At 36.9% G+C, this 27,553-nt stretch overlaps 1 protein-coding gene and 1 pseudogene across 2 annotated transcripts; one reads left to right on the plus strand and one right to left on the minus strand.

The window, feature by feature from the left end:
• The first annotated feature begins 301 nt into the window (after positions 1-301).
• Positions 302-13,917, plus strand: LOC143587017 (PWWP domain-containing protein 1-like; annotated as a pseudogene). The gene is made up of 3 exons (XR_013144804.1): positions 302-1,469; positions 3,021-4,464; positions 13,083-13,917. The product of XR_013144804.1 is annotated as a PWWP domain-containing protein 1-like (transcript).
• A 10,073-nt stretch (positions 13,918-23,990) lies between these two features.
• LOC143587018 (putative protease Do-like 14) lies at positions 23,991-26,907 on the minus strand. The gene is made up of 11 exons (XM_077068422.1): positions 26,893-26,907; positions 26,740-26,824; positions 26,561-26,635; positions 26,349-26,495; positions 26,145-26,272; positions 25,854-26,065; positions 25,191-25,272; positions 24,938-25,080; positions 24,728-24,848; positions 24,559-24,651; positions 23,991-24,295 (listed from the first exon to the last, which is right to left on the minus strand). The coding sequence occupies exons 1-11, from the start codon at positions 26,905-26,907 to the stop codon at positions 24,179-24,181; spliced, it is 1,218 nt and encodes a 405-aa protein (XP_076924537.1). The 3' UTR covers positions 23,991-24,178.
• Between the last annotated feature and the right edge of the window lie 646 nt (positions 26,908-27,553).

The raw sequence follows: 27,553 nt of genomic DNA on the forward strand, positions 1-27,553 counted from the left end.
AATCAAAATAGGTACCGAGTACTGAAATGCTCGTATCTATACTTGTAAGTAATGAATACCAAAACCTTAAAATCTTGGTACCGATATCCGTACAGAATAGGCAGGAACGAGTACATGTATATGCAGTGAATAAGTATGGATGTAGGTATTCGGGGAAAAGAATGTCATCCTACTTACACTAGAAAAAAATGAAGTTACGTAATGATAATTACAATAGTTGAGGTATCAAAAATGTAATTTGTTGAATGAGATATACATTAATTAGTGTCTTCTTCCAGAGCGTGAAATCCTCTCTCTCTCTCTCGTAATTAGGGTTTCAATAACCACACACACACACACACACCATCATTTTTGGTCGATCTTCAATCATTATCGATTCTTCTAAGCAAGGTACACACATACATGAATTCAATCACCTTTCAATTTCAATTTTAATTTCTAGGGCTAGTGTTGTGATGATGGACGACACTACGAACCCTAGCGTAGAATCAGAACCTACACTAGGAGATTTAGACACTACAAACCCTAGCTCCACACCTGCGGATGCCAGTATGGATAGTGTGTCAGTCTCCGCTGGAGGAAACGTTAGCGATGTAGATAATAGGAACAGCGAGGTGTCGAGTGTAGTAAAGCGTCTGAAAACTGAGAAGAAGAGAGTCCAAAAGAAGAAGAAGAAAGATTTGAAATTGAAATCCACCGTCTATGATTCTATGATTTCAGAGTTTGATGAGTTTGCGGCCAACGGTGGTGGTAGCGTGGTGAATGAGGATAGGTCGTTGCTGGAAATGTCGCCTGCTCATGGATTTGAAGTTGGGGATATGGTTTGGGGAAAAGTGAAGTCGCATCCTTGGTGGCCGGGTCATATTATTTGTGAGAAATTTGCAACACCGTCGGTAAGGAGATTGAAGCGAGATGGCCTTTTGTTGGTTGCGTTCTTTGGTGATAGTAGTTATGGGTGGTTTCATCCGTCGGAGCTTATCCCGTTTGATGCAAATTATGCGGAGAAGTCGAAACAAACCAACTCCAAACCTTTTGTCAAGGCTGTTGAGGAGGCGATGGATGAGGTGAGTAGAAGGAGCGCGCTTGGTTGTCTTGTATGTGTAGAAGTAAGCAGAATTTTAGGGAGACTGATGTTCAAGGGTATTATGCTGTTGATGTGGCTGATTATGAGCCGGGAGCTGTGTACTCGATTGATGCGATTGGGAAAGCAAGGGAAAGTTTTCAGCCCAGTTTGGCTGTTGATTTTGTGAGGAGGTTGGCTTTGGAACCGATGGGTGGTGTGAATGGTGGTATTGATTTTGTGAATGGTGGTATTGATTTTGTAAAGAATAAGGCTAAGGTTGTTTCTTACAGACGGGCGGTTTATGAGGAGTTTGACGAGACGTATGCGCAGGCGTTTGGATATGATTCTGCTCGTCCGTCATCTGGATCAGTTCAAGAACAGGATCATAGGAAAACGCCATCTAAAGGTATTAATGCATATACTATATGAGACTATAAGCTGTGGGTTTGTGTTTTTCCTTTTCATGTACATTCTTTTTTCTTTGTTTATTGCAAATGGCTGATCCCTTTTCGCTCTTAACAAACAACTTGTTTATTGGGATCTTAAAAGCAATGAATGACATGATTATTGATCTTGGTTTTAAAATGCGCTTTTTATGCGCATAATGCGTGTTTTGTTGACGAGAGCGCTTTGGCTCACTTGTTTTGTTGTATTTTCATGATGCATACATAATGCACTATGATGCAAGCAACATGATCTAGAAGGGGTAAAGTGTGAATTTTAGCTTCCTGTCATATTAGTATGCCTTTGTTTTGAATTTAGTTTGTTGAGACAACAAGAATGTGAAAACATTTACGCCTGTTTTGGAATTTTAGTAATTTTTCAGATTTTGGGACCAAACGCATTGGAGCGCATCACGCAATTTAAAACCAAGAGCATGATTAAATTGATTGGTTCTATTTGTTGTTTGTTTACTAGATTCTTATGTATTATATCATGTTTTTGTGTATGTAAAAGTGGCTATATCTTACAACAAAGAAATTTTCGTGGTATAGTTTATCTTTTGGTGGTAATCTATACAAGATAACAGATGTTGGTTAATTTTGGGAATTGATGCATTTTTAACACAAATTCATGCCTTACTCTCTTCTATAACTAAAACAAAAACAAAAAAAAAATTAATACAACGTTAGTTCAGTCTTTTACAATTAATGTGTCCATGTTATGTACAAATTCTTGGGCTTGGTGAAATTAATACGACAAGTGTATAGTCTAATAGTCTCTTATTTGCATTATGAGGGATTAGTATTAACAAAAATCGTTCAGGCGTTATATAAAGTATGGTTCTGTTGGAGGCGATCTGGAAATCTTTTCAGAGGACATGAGGTGTCTTTGGTCTCGTGAAGCGGCTTGAGGCGGTCGCTTTTTACCTTAGGCGCCAGATCAGGCCTTTGTGTCTAGGAACTTTGTTAGGGTTGAGAGAGAGAGAGAGGTTGAAAAATATAGAAGTTAACATTTTGTGAGTTTTGGTAGTTAGACTGCACAATTTGTTTTCTTATGCATTTTAGTTGTAAGTAGCTTTTTTGTCGCATGTAGTATTGTAGTGAGAGATAAGGAGTGTAAATTTAATTTGTTGATTATTTCTCGTGGGTGTTTAAGGTTTAAGCAAGTAGAAATTGTTATCTTGTGTTTCGGTTTGTAGGATTCTAAGCGCCTCTCTATCTTTAAAACCAAGGCCTATCTTTAACACATTACTTGTACTGAATACAGATGGAGTTATGGCTTAAATATCTTATTACGTTATATCTTACCAAAATTTACAGTACAAGACCATAAAAAAGATACTAGGCACACAAGAAAAGTAAATCATTATCTCCAACAGATTATATTCCTTGTATAGTTATATGCAGCTTAAACGTCCCTACTTGGTTTATTATTATTGCAATACACTTGCTGGTATCTATAAAATTTAGAGTTTCAATATGTCTCTAATTCACATCTGTTATTATTTCAACAGCCCCATTAAGTGGTCGTCAGGTATTTGCTGACACATCAGGCAAAGGAAAGAGTTATGCAAAGCCCAATAAACCCAAAGACCAATCAAAGAAAGATAAGTATCTGTTCAAACGAAGAGACGAGCCTAAAGAGGTAAAACCGCACCCAAAAAAGGACAAAAAAAAGTAACACCCTCGTCCCAGCTTGAGCATATCGAGGATGGCGTGGCAGTTCCTGCTGGTGACTATGTTCTTCAAAAGAGACCCTCAACAACACATGATGAATCGGTTTCAAAAGATTCAGATGCAAATATGGAAGACACGACTGTTATTGTTGAATCTGAAGACACCGGTTTGAAAACTAGTAACAATGATGGCAAAACGATTGATTCACAAATGGAGGACAAAAAAACAGGCTCGGATCTGGTAGTTGACAGGTCAGCAACTGACAAACAGGCTGAAAACGCAGATAACGGGCCAAAAAAGGTGAAGAAGATCGCCAAACGACCTGTTGAACCGGGCTCTAGTGAGAAGAAGAAAAAGAAGATAAAGAAAGAACAGTTGATATCAGATGGTACAAACAAGGCTCCTTTGGTGGGCCCAGGCCCACAGGGGCCCGATGATAATAAGCCCATTACTTCACATACTTCCAATAATGAGCCCGAGCTTCCACTTGTGCTCAGTGATTTGCTTTTACTTGCACTCAACCCGTTCCATACTATGAACCGAGGAAGACTTGTTAAAACCCGACAGGTTTTTATAAAGTTCCGGTCACTCGTGTTTCAGAAAAGCTTAACCTCGTCCCAAACACCCGATGATGATGACAGTAACGGAAACGATAACCGGTCTAATAAACCTTCTGAGAATGCAACCGGAGTGATGCCTGTCAAATCACAACCTGTTTCTACAGTTAGACCTGATGACCCGACTTTAGGTGGGCGAAAACGGGGGCCGTCTGACCGCCAAGAAGAAATGGCTGCATGAAAGAAGAAAAAGGTAGGTGAAATCAGAACATTAACCAAGGACAAAAAGGTAGTTAAGAAAATCGATGAACCAACTGTCAAGCAGCCGGTCGTTAAGACGTTAAAGAAACCGGGACCTGAGATGTTAAAGAGAACCGAACAGCGGGCCCCACTGGAACCAACCTCGTTAATGATAAAGTTCCCACAAGGCGGATCTTTACCGTCCACCAACGAACTCAAAGCTCGGTTCGCGCGGTTCGGACCGATGGACCATTCGGGTACACGGATATACTGGAACACGTTTGCGTGTCGGGTGGTTTACCGACACAAGGCTCACGCGCTAGCGGCGTATAAATTCGTGGTAGGAAGTAGCAGTCTGTTTGGGAACACGGGTGTAAAGTGCTCACTAAAGGAGGTTGGGTCTGATGCTGAACCGGTCAAAGCCGTGAAAGACGAGCACCCGGAGGAGCGAGCGCCAGCGTCTTTGGTTGGAGCGGTGTCAAATGTGTTGGAAAACCATATGCCCGAGACACATAATTAGGTTAATGTGGCTAGTTGTGTTTGATCCAAGTCGGGTCATACCCAATAACGAGTTAGACACACACCAATTATGTATTTGTTAAGATAAGATCTATGAGACAAATACAGAACACGATACATTCAGAAAATCGGGTTTCTGAATACTTACTTGAAAGTGTTAAATAAATTAATTGGTTAATTTATTTATTCAAATAATTATTATTGGAATGATTATTTAACTATGTGTTCTTTTATAAAATGGTTTATAAAAGATGGGGTGTTTATATATTTTATAAAGTATAAAATAAAAAAAAAAAATATATATATATAAATATATTTGGGGCCGGTTTTGGGTGGGCCCCACACCCCATGATTTTGGTCAATATCTTGTCATGCATTTGGTATGGGTTAAGTGACCAAAATACCTAACATCATGTTTGGATTTGATGGAGTAATGATAAAAAGAAAAAGATCAAGATCATAAGTAACTTTCAAGTAAACAAAAAAACCACACCACTCTTTCTTTTCTTTCTTCTTGTTATCGGCCAAACAAAAAGGAAGAGGCTCGGGTCTCGGTTTTTGGTGTTCAAGCTCCCTAACATAGCTCGGTGTGTGTTGGAGGCTCGGGGTATATTCCGTTTGAGGATTTTCCTTTGAAAGTCTAGCATCAACATCATCATCTTCTTCAACCATCAACTACATCTCTTAAAGGTTTAAGAATGTAAGTTTTACAAGCTTTGATAGTTTAGTTTTTCCGTATTACTTGATCCTTGCCTCGGGTTTCTAACATATAGATTATTGGTAATCTTATGACATGAATAAACTAGGTTGTTCATGAACACATATCATATAAACTTGTAATATATATATATATATATATACATTTGGATAGATATGTTTAGTTTGTAAATATCTCGCTTCCGCCTTAATTGTGACTAGTTAAATGGTTAACTAAGTATATATTATCCATAGAAACCCAACAAATGGCATCAAGAGCCGGGATACGGGAAACTAAGCTTCGGGTTTTCGGTTTTATATTTTTCCCCTTGAAAGATTTTATACAAAAATAAACATGCATGATTTTTTTTGTATTTAATCTTGTTATTATTTTTGGCTTTGTTCAAAAAAAAAATATATATATATATATATAAAACCGAGTTCATGGGCCGAAGCCCAATTCGGATGTGATTGGGCCGAAGCCCACTTCTTTAGGTTAATGGGTTAACCGAGAAGAAAAATAAAGGAGGGAAGAAAGTTAAATGGGCCGAAGCCCATTTTGGTTAAATGGGCCGAAGCCCATTAGACTTTTCATTGGGCCGAAGCCCATGTGTTTTGCACATGTGGGCCGAAGCCCATAATCAAGTTATTGGGTCAAGCCCAAATGGGTTGGGCTAGGCCCGATAAGGTCAAGGGGTTTTGGAACGGGTTCCTAAGACATAACGGGTTATGTTTGTTAAAACTAGACCGAGCCGTAGACCAAATGGATGTTTGTTGTGATTGTTATTAATTATTCAAAGTTTCGGTTTGTAATAATTAATTAGGGGCAATTTTGTAATTATTTATTCATATGGGTATGTAATAAATAGTTTATTTGTAATATCTTTATTTTATAGAAAAAAATGTATTAGGACATTTGTTATGTAAATTTAAAGAAGATTGCAAAATTGGAAGTTTGGGCCTTATTGGGCCGGGTATGGTGATAATGGGTCTCACAAGCCCATTAAGGGGATTCAAGCCCAAAAGGACCTAAGCCCACCAATTAAGCCCAAATGGAAGCTTATGGAAGCTAAGGCCCAAGTTCAAGCCCAATGGATCACAACGGGGTTGAAGAAGATGCTCGAAGCATTTGGATGCGGGATCGAGTGGGAGCTACAACATCCATGTGTCATGTGTCCCTTAGGATTGGACCTAAGACACACACTTGTTTCGGCTAACAAGTGTGGTCTAACTTAGTGGCTCGTGTCTAGTATAATTGTGTATGCTTGTTAATTGATTGTTTGATTATGTGGTTGTTAGATATTAGGATATCAACTTCGTCACATAGAATTAATTAACAAAGCATAAAACGGGTTCTAATAATTATTGGTAATTACGTGACACGTAGTTTAATAAAATGGATTTATTAACTAGCCGTCTCACGCCCATGATAAAATGGTTTTATTATAAATTAGAATTTTGAAAAAGGTTTCAAAATAATCATGTTATTAAATGCATGTTAGAACATGATTTAAAGTTTTATAACTAGATTTATTAAAACCAAAAAAAAAAAAAAATCCCTTTTGAAATTAAGGATAACAAGTTAAACACCATCCTTTTGTATTAACGCTTAACATATTAGTAAGCTCTTAGTGGGAAAAAGGTCACCTAACCGCGTAGAGTAAATTAATATGTTGAGGTAATATTGGCATATAAATGGGAAAAAGGTCACCTAACCGTTTGTATGTTAACATTACAAGTTGATACAAGTAGGACGACTTAAATTAGAACCATGTGAAGAGGGTCACCCAAGCATGGGGTCTAATAGGTGTTGATGGGATAAACATGCCGACACGAAATATGATTTCGAACCGGTCCCATAAACTCTAGAAGTTGCAAAAGGGTTTGCAATTGTTATGAATAACTACCTTGATAAACCGACAATGGGAAAAAGGTCACCTAACCGGAGTCGGGTTTATCGTTGGATTCTAGATTTTAATTATTAATTATATTTGGTATATATATAAAAGGGTATTAATAATTAAAATATGTAAAACACTAAAATGAACTTAATTAAAATTCTGCAGATGGCCGCACACGTCGACGACAACATAATCCCTAACGTCCAAAACGTATCTCTCCGATCTATTCTCGCTAAAGACCGTCTTAACCACAATAACTTTTCGGATTGGTTCCGAAATTTAAGGATTGTTCTAAAACAAGAAAAATTATATCATGTTTTGGAAACACCTATCCCCAATGAACCGGAAGAGGGAAGTGAGGTCGAATATATGAATTGGGTCCAACACACGGAAGATTCCATTCAAGTGTCATGCCTCATGTTGGCGACTATGGTTCCCGAAATCCAAAAGGATTTCGAAAACCATAATGCGTACGACATGATTACTCAACTTAAGGAAATGTTCCTTAAGCAATCGAGGGTTGAAAGGTTCGAAACGGTTCGAGCCTTGCATGCATGTAGAATGGATGATAATCAACCAGTTTCAACTTATGTACTTAAGATGAAAAGTTACATTGATCGCCTCGCCAAGCTCAATTGTCCCATCTCAAAAGAGTTAGCAACGGATTTGATCCTTAACTCTTTGTCGAAAAGGTTCGACACTTTCGTGTTAAATTATAACATGAATGGGTGGGACAAAAACATTGGAGAACTTCACTCAATGCTTAAAACAGCCGAGGCGAGCATGGGTAAAAGGGTTTTACCCGTGTTTGCGATCAATGAAGGTAGATCCAAGAATCGATCTCAACCCAATCCTAAGGCTAAGGTAGCAAAAAGAAAGGGTCCTCCTATGCATCTTAAGGGTAAGGGCAAATCACCGGTTATGGCAAAGAAACAAAAGGTTGTGGAACCGAGGGGTCATAAGGATGATCCTTGTTTTGGTTGTGGGGAGACCGGACATTGGAAACGCAATTGCCCGGTCTACCTAAAAGAGCTAAGAGACAAGAGGAATGCGGGGCATGCCTCGGGTAATGTCTTTATGATTAATATTGAGCTAAATCTTATTTCTTCTAACACATGGGTATTGGATACCGGATGTGGAACTCATATTTGCAATTGGTTGCAGGGGTTCAAAAGGAATGAAGACTTAAAGAAGGGCGAAGTGAGTCTTTTCATGGGCAACGGTGCAAGGGTGCACGTGGTCGCTAGAGGAGACTTTACTTTATCGCTTCCAAGTGGTTTGGAAGTTGTTTTGAGAAATGTTTTGTATGCTCCTAGTTTGACTAGGAACATTATTTCTGTGCACCTTCTTAGACAATGTAACTTTGACTTTAAATTTGTAAAATCAGAAATGCATGTATCATCTAATGGTATCTTTTATTTTAAAGCTGTACCAAACAACGGTATTTATGAATTGGTTCATGACAATACCTCAAATAGCTCATTATATCAAACTTCCACTAAAAGACTCAAAAAGGATTTGAGTGATTCCTACATTTGGCATTGTCGTCTTGGACACATAAACAAGAATCGTGTAAATACTCTCCAAAAGAATGGTCTTTTGAAAACAAATGAGTTAGGTTCGTTTGATGAGTGTGAATCTTGTATTCAAGGCAAAATGACCAAAGAACCTTTTAAAGGTACAAATGAAAGGGCTAAGGACTTGTTAGGTATCATACATACGGATGTATGCGGACCTCTCAAGCCCACTAGTAGGAATAGTGAAAGGTACTTCATTACCTTTACCGACGATTTTAGTCGATATGGGTATGTGTATCTAATGAAACACAAACATGAAGCCTTTGAAATGTTCAAGGAATTTCAAAATGAAGTACAAAATCAGCTCGACCGAACAATCAAGGTACTCCGCTCCGATAGAGGAGGCGAATACCTAAGTGATGCTTTTCAAAGTCATCTTAGAGATTGTGGAATTATTTCACAGCTCACTCCTCCTGGTACTCCTCAACATAACGGAGTATCCGAGATGAGGAATCGAACACTGTTGGACATGGTTCGATCAATGATGGCACGAAGCTCACTACCACCATCATTTTGGGGATATGCGCTACTTACAGCGGCTCGTATTTTGAATATGGCCCCGACCAAAAAGGTGGATCGAATACCCTATGAAGTGTGGCATGGAAAGGTTCCATCCTTTTCATATTTAAGGGTATGGGGATGCATAGTTTATGTTAAACGTGACACCCCAAATAAGCTTGAGGCTCGATCCATCAGGTGTATCTTCATAGGATACCCAAAGGATGATATAGGATATATATTCTATGATCCCAGTGAACAAAAGGTGTTTGTTTCACGCAAAGGATACTTCTTAGAAACTAAGTTCCTTATGGAAGGACCTAGTGAAAAGAGAGTGGAACTTGAAGAGGTTCAAGAATCACTGGATGATACACAATTGGTCGATACTAGTTTTCAACACGAGGATGTTGAAAGTGATCAAATGGTTGATCATACACACGTTGCTCGCAGATCTAGTAGGATTAGTCAACCTCCCGAGAGATATGGATTTCTCGTGGATGATTGCTACTTGGTCGATTCGGATGAACCGATCTCCTACAAAGATGCTATGTCACAACCTGATTGTGACAAGTGGCTTGAAGCCATGAGCGCCGAGATGCAATCTATGCACGATAACCAAGTTTGGGAATTGGTTGATCGTCCACTTAACTCCAAACTGGTTGGATGTAAGTGGGTCTTCAAGAAGAAGACCGATATGCATGGAAATTTAGATACTTACAAAGCACGACTTGTAGCAAAAGGTTTCACGCAAACTCAAGGGATTGATTATGATGAAACTTTCTCGCCGGTCGCGATGCTTAAGTCGATCAGGATATTATTTGCCATTGCAGCTCATTTTGATTATGAGATATGGCAGATGGATGTCAAGACCGCTTTTCTTAATGGATATCTTGAGGAAGATGTCCATATGGTTCAGCCTGAAGGTTTTGTCGATCCATCTAATCCTGACAAAGTATGTAAGTTAAGGAAATCAATCTACGGGTTGAAACAAGCATCACGGATGTGGAATCATCGTTTCAATGAAGAAATCAAAGCGTTTGGTTTCGTCCAAAACGGTGATGAGGCGTGTGTGTATAAATGGGCTAGTGGGAGTATAGTCATGTTCCTTATTTTGTATGTCGATGATATACTTTTATTTGGAAATGATATACCAAGTATGGAAAGCGTTAAAGCGTGGTTAAGTAGTCGTTTCTCAATTAAGGATCTTGGAGAAGCGACATATATCTTGGGAATAAAGGTCTACAGGGATAGACAAAGGAAATTGATCGGACTCAATCAAAGTGCATACATTGATAAAATCCTGAAAAGGTTCAGGATGGAAAACTCTAAGAAAGGTTTGGTACCTATTCCTAGAGGAACCGTGTTAAGCTCATCCCAAAGTCCTAGCTCTAAGGAAGAGCAGGATAGGATGAAGCATGTTCCTTATGCTTCTGCAATAGGATCTATTATGTATGCAATGATGTGCACTAGACCGGGCGTCTCGTATGCTTTAAGCATAACGAGTAGATACCAGCACAACCCAGGTGACAGTCATTGGATGGCTGTCAAGAATATATTAAAATACCTTAGAAGGACTAAGGATATGTTTTTAATATATGGGTCTGGTGAAGAGGAACTCGTCGTAAAGGGTTACGTGGATGCGAGTTTCCAAACTGACCGAGATGATTCTCGGTCACAGTCGGGATATGTCTTCATTTTGAATGGAGGCGCTGTTTCTTGGAAGAGTTCGAAGCAGGATGTTGTCGCGTTATCCACTACAGAATCTGAGTACATCGCCGCTTCAATGGCAGCCCAAGAGGCTGCATGGATGAAAAAGTTCATCATGGATCTAGGGATTATCTCTACCATTCAGGAGCCCCTAGAGATATTCTGTGACAATGAAGGTGCTATTGCACAGATCAAGGAGCCTCGTGCTCATCAGAAAACGAGGCACATTGAGCGCAGATTCAACTACATAAGGGATGAAGTTGAAAAGAGAAAGATATGTATTCATAAAGTTCATACCGATCAAAATATTGCGGACCCACTCACGAAGCTCCTCGATAGGCCAAAGCATGAGGGTCATGTTTGTGCATTAGGACTTCGGTATTCTAGTGAGTGGATTTAATCTGTATTTAGTGTTTGTATAAGAACGAATGTAATGGGTATCTCATGAAAATTAATTATGTTTTAATTATTCAATGAGTTATGTTCTATATTTGCATGTTTAATCCATGAATGACTTATGTTGTTCTAAACGTCCGTAGTCGATCATACTTGTGGGAACAAGTATGAAGTTAAGACTATTATGAACCCGGATTGGTTGATATTCATGTAATGAATATAGGGCATAGGTTTGCCACCAAGGTTCATAGATATTTGTGGGATACAAATATTGGACATGATCCGCTCTCAAGGGTCACTGCATGGAGTTAGTGCAACTGATCATAAGTAATCCTTGAGTAAAGGCGAGTATCATTGTGTCCTTTGACCTGAGATGCATATCGGATCTGATTTTTCATCAAGTCTGATATCTTGACTCTCTTCTTTGTTATTTCAGTAACACGATGACGTGTAAGAAAGAGCTCAGATATCATATGAGATGTCAACGAGGATGTATGCAGTCAAGATGGAATTTGTTCCTCTTATGTGTTGAGAGTTTAGATGTCTAAGGCCTGTTAAGTTAAATCATTGAGAGAATGATCACTCTGTGTCTCTTCGATTTGACAGGACATCTAGTAACAAAGGGATATAATGATAAGACTTACCTATATCATATCAAGTATGGACTTAAAGGGGATGATGTTATTGAATGGCACTTAATCAAACACACTAGGGGTGGTGACCTGTTGTTAGGCGGTATTCACCATTAGCATTAACTTCTTATGAGTCACGTGCAAGTGGGAGATTGTTGGAAAACCATATGCCCGAGACACATAATTAGGTTAATGTGGCTAGTTGTGTTTGATCCAAGTCGGGTCATACCCAATAACGAGTTAGACACACACCAATTATGTATTTGTTAAGATAAGATCTATGAGACAAATACAGAACACGATACATTCAGAAAATCGGGTTTCTGAATACTTACTTGAAAGTGTTAAATAAATTAATTGGTTAATTTATTTATTCAAATAATTATTATTGGAATGATTATTTAACTATGTGTTCTTTTATAAAATGGTTTATAAAAGATGGGGTGTTTATATATTTTATAAAGTATAAAATAAATAAATAAAAAAAATATATATATATAAATATATTTGGGGCCGGTTTTGGGTGGGCCCCACACCCCATGATTTTGGTCAATATCTTGTCATGCATTTGGTATGGGTTAAGTGACCAAAATACCTAACATCATGTTTGGATTTGATGGAGTAATGATAAAAAGAAAAAGATCAAGATCATAAGTAACTTTCAAGTAAACAAAAAAACCACACCACTCTTTCTTTTCTTTCTTCTTGTTATCGGCCAAACAAAAAGGAAGAGGCTCGGGTCTCGGTTTTTGGTGTTCAAGCTCCCTAACATAGCTCGGTGTGTGTTGGAGGCTCGGGGTATATTCCGTTTGAGGATTTTCCTTTGAAAGTCTAGCATCAACATCATCATCTTCTTCAACCATCAACTACATCTCTTAAAGGTTTAAGAATGTAAGTTTTACAAGCTTTGATAGTTTAGTTTTTCCGTATTACTTGATCCTTGCCTCGGGTTTCTAACATATAGATTATTGGTAATCTTATGACATGAATAAACTAGGTTGTTCATGAACACATATCATATAAACTTGTAATATATATATATATATATATATATATATATATATACATTTGGATAGATATGTTTAGTTTGTAAATATCTCGCTTCCGCCTTAATTGTGACTAGTTAAATGGTTAACTAAGTATATATTATCCATAGAAACCCAACAAAATGTTCAGCTGAATTCGATTTTGAAGAAATCTGGTGGGGAAGAGGCAGCGGGTAGTGGAGGCAGGGGGCGGGTAAAGTTTATGTTAAGTGGGGAAGAGAATGAAATGAAGAACAAGAATGGTGCATCTTCTTTGTCTTCTAAATCTTCTTCTTCTTCTCATTCAACAATGGATGTTAATAGTAAGAATTTTCAGAAGGCTGTTCTTCAATCTTCTAATCCATTGCCTCCTCTTCTTCCTCTTCCTACTACTAGTCCTATTATTATTAGTTCAACCACTCAATCCACTAGACCACCACTACCGCCTCCGCCACAACAACCTAAGCATTATGCTACACTACAGCTAGCACCACCGCCACGATTGCCGCCACCGCCTTCTTTAAGTTATGGGGGCGGTGAAATAATGGCTACAAAAACACCACCACCACCTCCGGTGGTGGTACCTAAGGTGGATATATCACATCAAATGTTAAGCCTTTTGACAAAGTGCAATGAAGTGGTTACAAATGTGACAAACATGTTTGGCTACGTGCCTTACCGTCCTCTTTAAAACAAGAAGAAAAAAAGAAAAGAAAAGAAAAAAGAATCATCGAGTTTTTGATTGAAATAAATACAAGGGAATGGAGTGAATATTAGACCCACTAACCAAATGAGGGAAAGAAAAATCGATGAGACCGTTAGATATGTTTTTTATTATGTTTTGGTGCCTCATGTTGTGGCCTTTTTTTTCTTATGGTATTGTTGTTTTTGGATGATGGTGTAATGTGATTTGTGTACCTTTTGAAGCTTGCTAGCTAATAAGCTATGACTCTGTGTTTCCTTCTCTCTTTCTTTTTAGTTTATTACGTGCAAATTGTGAATGGTGAACGTTATAACTTTGGTTTGGTTAGCTAGTTTTGAGTTATTAACATCAATTTTGAAAACCTAACCATTTGTAACTTGTCTGAGACGATGGTGGTTTCAACCCGACCTTGAGGGATGATCGAGTTGCTTCAAATTCAAATCGAGCTTGTTCAAAAATATAAAACAAAGAAAGACTTGGGAAGTCCGAAATAATTGAACAAAATTTTAACACTAGACTTGTCAACTTGGGAAGGGCAGCCAGAAGACTCCATTATATGTATTAAATATCAGTAATGGGAGAGCCCGCGCTTTGCTGCGGTTGTGAAATATGACCATAATACTGTTACTTATAGGAATTTATTGTGTTATAGTACCCGTCAAGTTTATCGTATGACTTTAATTGCTTTATTTAAGTCAAGATGTAGCAAATCATGCACATCTCCTTAATGTTTGTGGTAATGATAAAGCAATGAATGGAATTAAACGTAGCATTCAATCCAACATTAAATATACAAGCGTCTCATGAGAGAGAAAGTGAGAGGTGAAAGGTTGCCTATATGCATTATAATGTAATATAGATAATAGTGGGAGAGCCCGCGCGTTGCGGCGTGATACAATAGAAATTCGGTCGATGCGTTTATACATCAAAGGAAAACCTTTTATATAAGAAAGTGAACTAATGGAAGCAAACCCTAGAATCCGTAGATGTGATTTGGGAATTGAAGATGAGGTCTTAAAGTAGGCTTCAATTGAAATGGATCTGGGATTCAATAGCGGGTAGATAGAAAGGGTAAAGTATTCATGTGTTGCATTCAAATGAAAGAAAATGAATTATAATATAGATTTAATGTATTAGAATGAAAGATTCAATGACTCAAGCAACTGGTAATGACAAAGCAATTAATGGAATTGAAGGTAGCATTCAGTCCAACATTAAATATACAAGCGTCTCATGAGAGAGAAAGTAAGAGGTGAAAGGTTGTCTATATGTATTATAATGTAATATAGATTAGGAACTTTTGACTCATGGTTTGGTGCCAAGAGGACTCCATTATATGTATTAAAGACGGACCACATTTCAAACTTGTTAGGTTCGAATAAACAAAACTGTTTTTGAGTCATTTAAGATGTAAAGATCCAAACAATCTCTATTTTTTAAAAACAAAAACAAAAACAATTAAATTTTCTTAAGTTGTGGGTTAGTGTGTGTGAACTCTACAATCTAGATACTATGGCTAGGAATATGGTACAAGGAATTACCGGCATCTCGTAGAAAAATAGTATAAGAAAAAGCTTTTCTAATTTCTTTTTTATATCATAATTACTAAAAAGAATTTGGTTCTTTTTAAAAACTTGATGTCGATAAATGCGCGAGTTTAGAAATTCATTTCGAACAACTGAACCTTCTCGAACTGCTTCTTTTTAAGAGCCAAAAATATTTGTGCTAAAATACATATGCGAAGAAGAACAAAAGGCTTTGTACATGTAATGGATCTTGCAGTACTATTTCTGCATCTTCCAGACCAGATCCGCCCACGTTAGGATTACTTGTCAATGGTTGATCCAATTTGATAGATTCCCCTTCTGAAACAAGAAGTTATGGCCTCGGTGGGATAATATCAACCACTTGACTCCATCTGATGCATCCGCTATGGTTATTTCGTATCCCCCCCTTCCCTTTTCTTTTCGTAGGATTTTGCTTACTATACCTGATGATGTATCATTAGAAGCTGTATTGTTACTTTTGCTCCCGTCAGGATAAATTTGGCTCCTTCCCCGTTTCCACCTACGTAGATAGGATATTTTAATAAGTGAACCTCTTTCTTAGTAGCGGGGTCTGGGGAAAGAATAGGAAAGGTAATTCACTATATTTCTGACCAAGAACAGAGCCTATGACAAAAATATTTTTTTGATTAGGGCGATTGCTCTGAAATCTTTTCTTTTAACTCGGGGGAAATACGATCGGGAGGGGATAATTCAAAACCCTCTGGTAAAATAAGAACATCCCATGCATTCAAAGCCCCTTTTTACCATTAGCAAGAACTTGTTTCAGTTGCGTATCATAAGGAATTCGAACAACTGCTTCAAATAAAATATCGGGAAGTACCGCTTGCGAAACCTCAATATTCACCGGTTTATTAGCTAAATGGCAATTGGCGCATACAATACGTCCAGTCGCTAGGTGAATGATTTGTGTGGCTGAGGGAGACAAAATGAGTAAAAATCATCGCTGATAAAATTTTGTACTTTTATCATTTATAAAATGCAAAGAACTTTTATATACGTTATTATTTTAATATTTTTTCAAAATGTTATACTACATAATCAAGTTTTTTTTTAAATCTCCATTCGTGCATATTATTGCTATAATTTTTTTAGAAAAATTAATAAATGCTGAACTGAGTGCCTTGCAATGATGCCTCCAAGGCTCCAACTTTCGCAACCACCCGAAATATAATGCACTTATCTATATAGCGAGTTAATATATTTTTTTTTTAATTTGTAGCCTATATTTTTACGTTAAAACATTTATGGATTCCTTTAACGTTCAACCGTTGGTATTCATGACTCTTCATGGTTGCATCTCTTGCTTTTTTGCATTTTGATCCTTTTAAAATAATCGCGAGAATACAACAAAGAAAACTAATCCCTTTAAATATTTGTTATCAGTGGTCCATTATTTTTTTCTTTTAAATTTGTGCTTCTTCATGGGGATCCATAAGTTATGTAAATAAAAATATCATCTAAATTGTACATCCATGTTTAGTTTCATACACATGTGTAGGGTATATACATAAATGAACAATGATAAATTAAATTGTTCATTTTTCTAAAAAAAATTAAGACATGAACGAAAAACAATAACCATAACATTTAATCGTTTTATTTTATTTTATAAAATTGGAAAATGGATTATTTATTTTAATTTTCACACTCATTGTCTTTTATTTGAAAAATTTATTCTTGTCCTTTAGTCTAACGCTCTTTCACTTTGTCCGTTAAGTCGTCACAAACGCTTTGAGCGTGAGGCCATGAAGGTAATTTTCCCCTATTTTATCAAGAAGAGATTGAAGTGTTCTACCAATAAGTTGCCATTTTCGTATATCGATTTTGAAGTAATTTTGAACATTTTAAGTTCCGATGCAATTTTTATTAATTTGTTTTCAAATGTAGTTGGTTTAGCTCATCTATATTATATCACATCACGGTGGTAACTTTACAAGATATTTTGGGCGTTCATCTGAAGGACCTATAGAAGATTTTGTTAATATTGACAATTATTATGTACAAGAAATTAGCAATTAGGTTATATGAACAAAGGTAATACATGTGTTACTTTAGATGTGATACCTCTTTTTAAATGTGGTTTATGTTAAACATGTCCAACACCAAATAAGATTGGAGGCTCCTAGAATCTCGGATAATATTTAATATAATAATTAGTTTATTATTATTAGATAAGTTAGTCTTATTTTATTATTCCTATTTGTTTTGGATTCAAATTATGTATTTGAGTTAGTGTAGAATTGGAACCGTGGGCTTATATATACCCTAGGTTCATTATGTTATTATCAAGTTTTTCTCGTTAGTCGTTTTCTTAATAAAAGAGTCGATCGTGTGTTGATCAAATCTCGTGTTCGTGTTTTTTATTCACCCGCTAAAAGTTTAGCAAGTGGTATCAAAGCTTGGTGAAAGAGAGCCGTTTTGAGAGTCGTAACGTGGAGTAAAGAAGGCAGCAGCCTCTAGGCTGCTGCACCAGTTCGTTGGGGCAGTGATCAAGAACAAGAGGTATCCAGTTTATGGTTGCACGAAGAAACCAATTGAAGGTGCCGGAGAAGAATACAAAAGCAAGCACCCAAGCGAACAAACATACATGCATGCATATTGCATACATACTGAATTGTGTTGTTGCCACCTCCATGTATTAAGTGTGAACAAAATTCAAAACTCCACATGTTTTCCAATTCTGTGTTTCGTGGGATAATTGCAACCACATATTATCCATCATTCATATACTTTATTGGTTATCAAAAAGTCAACCCCGCAAAGTTAAATTTTTGTTGTGATCCTATCGAACCAGACCACAAGAAAAGATCCTGGTCAAGCTCTTCAGGTTCCGATTGTCGTGAGTTTCCGATCGTGTTTCGATCGCGATAGTTTTTTTTAAGGTGTGTCCGAGTTTTGAATGCGGCAAGTTCCCGATCGAACAAAGGTGTTCCCCCGGTTCTGATCGAGGTGAGTAAGTTTCTGATTTAAGGTGTGTTCGGGGTTCCGATCATGAATGAGCAGCGACCTGTTTGTCGGGTTTAGTGATTGAACCGCTCAAAGTCGAAGGAAGTGATGACTGACTGTTTTAGTTCATTTAAAATAGAGAATCCAATCGAGGGTGTGTCTAGGTTTCGAAACGTATCCAGGTTCCAGTAGTAGTTGACAGCGGATCAGAGGTTGTTACGGGGCTGCCTTAACAATAAAAAAAAGGTTTCGAGCAACAACGGAAACGGGCTGTCATATAGGTTACAAGGTGCTTCGGGTCCACCGGTATAACGGAGTGCAACGAGGTTGTGTGTCAACTTTGTTTTGGTGCTCGTCGAGTTAAAAGGGTTCCAGTCATGACGTGTTGTCACCGTGTGTCGGGATGGTTAAATCTCCGTGTGTCGAGCAATGATGTTGTGCCATGATCGTGTGTCGGTATGGTTATATCTCCGTGTGTCGGGATGATAAAATCTCTGTGTGTCGGGATGATAAAATCTCCGTTTGTCGGGATAGTTTAATGGGTTGGATCGATGACCCAACAGTCCGAGTGGTAGCGTTTTCGGGCTGTCTAAACGAGACAACAACATCAGATGTTCGAGGTCCGGTTTCGGAACCAAATTGTAACGTGCATGGCAACAACAGTTAACGAGGGATGAGTTACGGAGCTAGAACCGGTGGCTAAAAAATGGCCACATAATTATGGTTTTGGGGCCGTCAAAATAGAAGACAGCGAGTTCGATGGTTTCGGTTTCGGTTTCAGTTTGTACAAACAGTGGGTTCGTAGGAGACCACCGAAGATGGTCACGACATGCAATAAGGCTGTTTGGAGTTAAGTTGAATATGTCCTAGATCTTGTGTGGATTAAGGAGTAACCGAACGAGACGCAACTTCATGTGAAGGCGTGTGATGAGTCCAAGAATCAAGTCCAAAAAGATACGAGCGTGCGGGCTGTGAAAGACCTGAAAGGAACAAGTATGAATCTAGAGGGAGTGTTGAAACTCAACATTTGAGCTGATGTCGGAAGACGTGACCTGTTGTGTTGAGTCGCGGGTTGTTTAGAGTCGAAGTGCTTCGTGTGTGTCACGGTTAGATGAAGGTTGGTGTTGAGAGGGAGTGTTAAACATGTCCAACTCCAAATAAGATTGGAGGCTCCTAGAATCTCGAAGAATGTTTAATATAATAATTAGTTTATTATTATTAGATAAGTTAGTTTTATTTTATTATTCCTATTTGTTTTGGATTCAAATTATGTATTTGAGTTAGTGTAGGATTGGAACCGTGGGCTTATATATACCCTAGGTTCATTATGTTAGTTAAATTATTAAGTTTTTCTCATTAGTCGTTTTCTTAATAAAAGAGTCGATCGTGTGTTGATCAAATCTCATGTTCGTGTTTTTGATTCACCTGCTAAAAGTTTAACAGTTTATACATGTGACTTTTTTTTTCTCAAAAACAATGTCTAAATAGTTATTTTATAACAACTTTTAACCCGAATCATTAGACAGACATGTCTTTTGTTTCCTCAAATATGATACCTAATACAACTTTTTTTTCTTATTTTTAAATGTTACGATATTTTTGGAAACGTAATCAATATATATAGTGATTGTACTTTAAATCAATTTAAGAAAGCACTATGAATTCGTAGGTTTTGTACAAATAATATGGACAGAGACATATTGCAACTCTTTTCAATCTCGTTGTGTACATGTACAAAGTATAAAACTATAGTGTTAGTAGCGGGTATTAGTTAGTCACAATGCATTTTTGACACCACCCTACCCTAGTCCGAATTCGAGCTACCTCCACCAACTTCTTCTCCTAGTGCTACTCCAAGTAAAGCGGCCCCGACTCCAGCTCCAATGTCAAGCAAAGCTCCAACTATTCCTTCGCGTTTTTCCTTTTCCTTTTTCTTTTTCTTTTTCTTCTTCTTCTTTTCTTTGTCCTTGTCTTTATCTTTATGTTCCTTGTCCTTATGTTCCTTATCCTTCTTTTTCTCCTTTCCATCATGTGGCACTTGGTACTCATTGCCGTAAGGCGGCTGCCCTTGTGGATATGGTTGGTTCACAGGGTACGAGCCGGGTGGTGGCGGTTGGTTCGGATATGGTCCGGATGGCGGGTAAGCGTTTTGTGGGGGTGGCTGAGCCACTTTATCATTATTAGGGGGTTCATGAGCCATGGTGTCTACCTCTAAGACAACCATTTAGATTTTTTAGTTGGACTAATTTGTTGAGATAAATAGGACAAGGTTGTGAATATGAGACAGATAAGGTGGAACATACAATGGTTACAAAGATCCTCCTTTTACTCCCTCCCTCTCAAAGTTACAAATATTACAAAACAAAAGGTTCTGAAAAAACTAATAAATATATATATTATCAAATGTGGAAATTGTGCGTTTTAAGTTTTTAGCATATACTTCCACAGGCACTCTTTTAACAAATGTTGATTTGCCCTTGTTTGTTTTTAGCACCTAGGTACTGAAAAAACTGTAATATAAATAGATAGAAGCTGTTTATTTATACACTTTTGTTTCTATGAAATATATACCTATTTCTAGGTACAAAGGTTTTTTTTACAAATTTAATTTTTGTTATTTATGTAACCTATAACCCCCCACTCACCACACACACACACACAATTTGATGTGGTAGCAAATGTGGTTTACTTTCAAATCCTCACTAGTAGGGGTGTTCATCGGGTCGGGTTAGTCGGGTTTTTCTTAAAAAATATCTAACCCGAAACCCGACCCTATTAGGTTCGGGTTAGTCGGGTTCGGGTTAGTCGGGTTTCGGGTTAGTCGGGTTGACCATGTTACTTTATAATTTGAAATTGATTTTTATGTTTGTAACTCGTGGGTTGCAAAATTTCTCATTCCACTCAATTTTCAATTTATTTCACAAGTAATTATCTTATAATCACATATAGGCTTGTAAACGAACCGAACGGATATGACAATGGCATGCCCGTGTTTGTTCGTTTAACTTTAAACGAATACGATCACGAACACTTAATCAAACAAATATTTGTGTTCATGTTCGTTCGTTAAAAAATGAACATGTTCGTGTTTTTTTATGATCGTTCATTTAAAATCTAAACGAACAGTTCACGAACATAAATGAACACAATTAAACAAAGATAAACGAACTTGAAGGAACATGTGCATACATTAACGAACGCAAACATACATAAACGAACATAAATGAACGCATTTAAATGAACAAAAATATAAACATATTATGGTGATATAATTTCTAAATGCAAATAATATTTAATAGTTTTCTATTGATATGTGGACGAACATGAAAGAATGTAAACAAACGTAAATGAATGATCATAAACGAGTGTCAGAACATAGATGAACGAGTGAAACATTTGTTCATGTTCGTTCGTTTATTTTAAAAGAACTTCCAGTCTAACGGTTCATGAACAAGTAGAAGAATAATTAGCTCATCTATAAACTTTCATTATTGACTTTTTAGTGCTTATTTTACACTTTTATTGATGTATTTGAAGTAAAATATCATCACCAATCGGGTTATTCGGGTTAACCTGAAACCCGATTATTTTCTAAAAATAAACCCGAAACCCGACCATATTAGCAATTCGGGTTATTCGGGTCAACCCGAATAACCTGATTAATACTTTTTGACCCTATTTAACCCGACCCTAATTAGCTTATTCGGGTTCGGGTATTTTGGACACCCCTACTCACTAGGCCACTAGGGAGGAATGGTTTGTAAATAATATATTTATTGTCCAAAAGAAAAGGTATACCAATAATAAATTTTCAACCACCGCATGATTAATTGATAAAAAAATGTTAAAACAAACAAAGATTTAAAAAATAATTTCAGCCAAGAACAGCATAAACGACTATCCCAATTATAAACACAAAATTGGACCTTCTGTGAATCCCATATCATCCATTGATTATGGAAGTAATGATCACCCCGGGTGTTTCGGGTTGAAACCCAACCCGAAGTGTCGGATAATCAAAACCGAAGACGGAGGGTGGACCAGTCTCGGTCTTTTAGAAGTTGGGTTGGTCTTAGTTTAGGCCTAGACCAAATATGGATCTTTTATGTTAAGATATTTATACTTCGGTTATTACCCAAATCAATTGAACCCGCATTCACCTCAAAATTAAGGTAACCAAATATGTCTAATCGGTACAGTCCCAGGTCAGGTATCCTTGGTAACCTTAACCAATAACCATGGTTGTGTTTGAAGAAAATATACTATGGAAATCACCATTATTAGTAAAATATACATATTTACAAAATTCACACAAAAACTAACCTCACTTGTACTAGAAACGTAACGGCCTAAAAGTTTGGTGACTGCCTCATCTTTCGTCACGAAAATGTTTTCGGGAAATTGTGACACTCCATCACAGTCATCTTCTCACCACCAGCTACCGGGTCAAACTGACTAGTTGAAGCTACAAAACACAGTTCCAAGATTGTCAAAGACGTAATTCACGTTTAAAATTGCATACGGCTAGATAATCTTATTATAACAAATAAGTAACTTGGGTTGTCACATGTCGACTTTTGATGAAGTCTAGTTTTTGTTTCCTGTATATCTTTCATGTTAGATAATAATGACTTCAAATAATTGAATATTGATAATCTATTGTAATAGTTTATAATAACTTGCTAAATCATAAGAAAATTTCAATTATATCTTATCTTAAAATATACTTTTATACAAGCAATTCTTAAATCTTCATTATTTCTTATTATGCAATGGCTGATGACATTCAACATACAAATCTTCATAAATACGGTTGATTTACAAGAAGTTGGATTTATTTAACTTATGTAATATATGAGTTTATAACCTAGCATGTGTTACGTATGTTACCTCCCATCCATTCCAAGTATGACAACCGTGTTATGGTGGATGCTAAAAATGCATTTGGCATCAAATTCTACGTCTTGAACCTAGATTTTGTCTTCTTTGAAAATGTCGGTATAGATCAATGTTTCAACAACTATGGAGCGATCACCTCTTATCGTCTTATTCTTTTAATTAATTCATCATCTATCTCCTAGGGGAAAAGTGTTTAAATACCAAGAGATCAATCAAATACGGCTTAGAAGTTTAGAGTTCCATTATGCAATAGTTTAGTGCTCCTAGAGATTTGGTTACTTAATTTAAACCTAAGTGAATATTTTCAAATTTTTGAAAGACACTACACAGTCCGTGCATCAGCGATGTTCCTGACTATAGATTATTCCTCATAAACTTTCAAGTTGTGTTTAGTCAAAAGAAATATATATATATATATATATATCTGTTTTCTAGTTTATGTTTTTGAACCAAAAACTCATGGAAATGACCAATAATAGGGGTGTTTTATAGAACTAAGTGTGTGAACAAACTATCCAAATCCAAATGCTCTGTTTGTTATGTCAAGTAAGAGACGTTGCATTCCCAACGGTGACGTGTTTTTGCCATCCGTGAGAGATGTTGCACTGAGACGGCAGCGTTGAAGAGAGTGAAATGAAAGAAGAAAGAAATTAGTACTCACGGATGAAGTCTATCTAGAGGGGGAGAGGGAGGGGATGCAGCTATGCGCATCCTTTGGATAACCCACGAGCAGGTGTTACGCAGTTGTGAACTTGCGATCACATCCCACCAGAAAATCGATAGTCGTTAAACTTTTATAAAGAAAAAAAAAGTAAAAAGTTAAATACCTTGTTATTCTTGAAATTTAATACCGAATGATTGTAATATTATTTTCTAATTAAATTCTGAAAACTTATAAGACAACTAATTATGAAAGCCAAGCAACACAAGCATTAAAGTTAAAAAAAAAAAAAAAAAAACTTGTAATTAAGCTTATAGGTTATAGATTTGGCAAGCAGACCTTTGAAGAGTTATATGAGGTTCATCATATACATAACAAGACAAGAAAAGGTTACTTTATATGAATCAATGTGGCTCTAAAACTGCAAACTTAGGGCCATTAATTCCTAATTTTTTAACTAAAATTTTGAATTACATATCTGGATTTGCTTCCTCTGGTATCACGGTCAATGTCACACAAGCATTTTTGGCTCTTTTCACTACAACAACTATCGGTTTTCCAATCTTATCCCCCATAATCTCAATCACCTGTCATTATTAACCAAAGTTCAGTTAGCAATAAATACTAGAAGTGGTCATTTCAACTCATTTAAATGGGAACCAATTATATTTTATTGACATAAGGTTTTTAACGAATATATGTTATTAGAAATGCTAGCTAAAACGAAACTAGTCAAACGGTTAAAACAGCTAATGTGTGTGGTCTTAAAAGCATTTGAACTGAAAGATGTTATACTATTAAAATTATACAGTTTTTTAATGATATTTAATGCATCAAGTTAGAAGCATACCTCCTTTATGCTTCCAACAGGCTTCCCCTCAAATTCAACAACCACGTCTCCTGGATGAAACCCTGCTCGTTCAGCAGGCGATCCCGGGCTTACCTAAGTTCAGAAAATATAAGTAGCAGTTAAACCAAGAAAGCATAATAATATTATTATTGATAAAAAGAAAGCATACCATAGGCACAAGAACACCTTTGGTAACATCCGGGAACATAACATCTTTTTCCTTTAACTGGGCAATAATCATATCATTCAAATCAAGCATTTTCAAACCGAGCCAAGGTCTCACAACTCTCCTGCATAAATAATTATATATCCACCAAACAAATTAAAATTAAAATCAGCTGAGCAAAGAAAGTTATCTACTTTCAGTAACAATGTTTACCCCTTTGTTTTAAAATGCTCAATAATTTTAGAAACTGAGTCGATTGGTACAGAAAAACTCAATCCTTGAGCCGCTAACATTTTCATGGTATTAACACCTATAACTTCTCCATCAATGTTAACAAGCGGTCCACCAGAATTACCCTATACCAACAACACAAAAAAAGAAAATTACTAAACTGTTAAATGTTAATCACCATATAGAAAACAATACAAATGCACACAGATTATATAATAATCAGAACTTTAAGTACCGCATTGATAGCACAATCAGTCTGCAAATACTCTCTCCTCATTCCTCCAAGACCCAAATCACTACTCTTGCGATCAACGCAACTTAAAAAAAATTTTGCACAAAAGTGTCAGTTTAGTTATATATCATATGCACCTGTGTATACATTTTGCTCAATATGAACGTTCTCTATAAATAGCGTTAAATGTGATTACAAAAGAAATCATTACAATAACAATCTAATGTTAGAACAAAACGACAAAAGAAGTTGTAAGTAGGGCTGTAAACGAACCAAATGATCACTGAACCATTCGTTTACGCTTGTTCGTTTGACAAGCGAACGGACATGAACAAGAAATTCCATTTCGATTAATTAGAGCAACGAACATGAACATCGTGTTCGTTCATTTATGTCCGTGAATGTTTGGTAACATGTTTGTATATGCACATTCATTAAAGTTCGTTTAGAAAGTACACACGCAAACACGAACAACTCATTTCCTAAACAAACGAACATGAAGACGAAATTTCATTCGGTTATGTGTTTGTGAACCATCCTCTTGTCCGATAAAAGCATAACAAGCGAACACGAACAAGACTCGTTCGATGCAGTTCGGTTCAATCTGTTTACAACTCTAGTTGTAAGCATAAAGTCATATAGACTATTACCTATATGCTTGCTTACCTTACAATACCAGCTGTAACCGTGTTTTGAAGAGAAAGAGGACATCCAACGGCTACAACCCAATCACCAGGACGCAGTGAGGCCGAAGACCCGAGCTTTGCAGTGGGGAGAGGAGTTTTAGAATTGATTTTAACAATAGCTATATCAGAATGCAAATCTGCATTTACCACTGTACCCTCAAAACTCCGGCCATCTTGTAATGTCACATAAACCTGCAGCACGTCATTCAGTAAAAGTCAAACTTTGGTAAAAAAAAAAAAATGTTTGGAGTCAAGCATGTTTTTGAGCAACCTTTCCTTTGGATAAAGAGGTGAAGCCGTGAAAGTCAACTACGACATGGGCACAAGTCAATATGGTACCATCACCGTCTATTATGGTTCCAGAGCCGATTCTCCTTCCCACGGCCCTTCCTTGATAACCTTGAAAGAAGTATCTATCATTCATTTAATTCACCAAATAATGAAAGATGAATGAATGCAGTTTAGAAAAAGAAACCTTTGGGAACAGAAAGATTGACAACAGCAGGACCAACTTTAGCAGCTGCAATGGCAATCGTATCCCGGCCCAAGCATCCACAGCAGGGTTTTGGGGTTACATCAGCTGCAGCTGCAAATGATGAGGAGAAAGATAAAGGAGGGTTTCCTGCAAGAAAGAAATCCATCAAAACATATTATTACTAGTTGAGAAAATGAAATGAAATTACGGACCGTATTCTGAAGGAGGAATTATGGGAGAAAATGCGTAATGAGGCGGTGCTCGAATGGAAATTCTTGAGGACCAATCTACAAAAAAAAAACAGTTAAAAGAACAACTCGTAAGTTCATGACAAAACATTCAGTGTAATAATAATAATAAATCAATCAGTATAAGAATCAAAACAATAGACCAGAAGAAGAATGATTAGTGAGTCCATAGGCGACTCCTGATGCCAAGGCTACGAATCGGATCAAGGAATCGTCGGAACGATATCTCTGCAACCAAATCAAATGTGTAAGTCTAAATATGAAAGCAAATGAAAGAAAACTATATACGATCTTACCAGCATACGCCTCATGATTTGTCACACAGACACAAAGAAAGAATTTAGAACCCTAAACTAAACCCCTCCCTCAGCCAACAGCCTGTTTGTTAATTTTTAAATTTAGAATGTAGAACCCTCTTCACAAGGATTGAGTACATATTTTTCATGGATAATATAATAAATAATCCACTCAATTTCTACTTTCTTTATTATTACTAGGATAGTGGATGTTCAAGCCGGGTGTTGGTAAAACTTGAGCGTCGGTAAAGCTCCGAACGTTATATCGGTGAGTCAACGCAAATTCAGTCAATGTCGTTTATGTTTGTTATGGTATAGACATCATTGGTAAAACCTTAGCGTTAAACTCAAAAAATATATTTGTCAAATTAGCATATAAAACAATAAATTACTTAAAACGACGTTTGTTTGGTCGGTAACTCCGGCGGTGGTAAAATTCAAGCATTGTCATTTTCGAGCATTGAGACAGCAACTAGACACAAGTTCGTTTGGTTACGTTCGTTACGATAATTGAACTACAAAAGGGATAAATATAAAAATTGAGTGGACCAAAGGGGTGGCGTTGGTAAAACACAAGCGTTGTCAGTGCTGGGCATTGAGACAATAAGTTTATGTGAATTCGGTTGGTTTCTGTCACGTCCGTTACGTTGTCACTTGTCAG

The sequence above is a fragment of the Bidens hawaiensis genome, unplaced genomic scaffold (genome assembly GCF_021521415.1).
Source record: "Bidens hawaiensis isolate Kalapana, Puna unplaced genomic scaffold, B.hawaiensis_p1.1 tig00035079_1, whole genome shotgun sequence".
In the NCBI taxonomy this organism is placed as follows: Eukaryota; Viridiplantae; Streptophyta; class Magnoliopsida; order Asterales; family Asteraceae; genus Bidens; species Bidens hawaiensis.

Bases quoted from the DNA above. Each gene is read 5' to 3' on its own strand.
- LOC143587018 (XM_077068422.1), bottom strand. The intron at 26,636-26,739 runs GTCTATTGTTTT...TTTTTTTTGTAG, and splicing joins CACTAATCATTCTTCTTCTG to ATTGGTCCTCAAGAATTTCC. The intron at 24,652-24,727 runs GTATGCTTTCTT...TTCTGAACTTAG, and splicing joins AAGGTGTTCTTGTGCCTATG to GTAAGCCCGGGATCGCCTGC.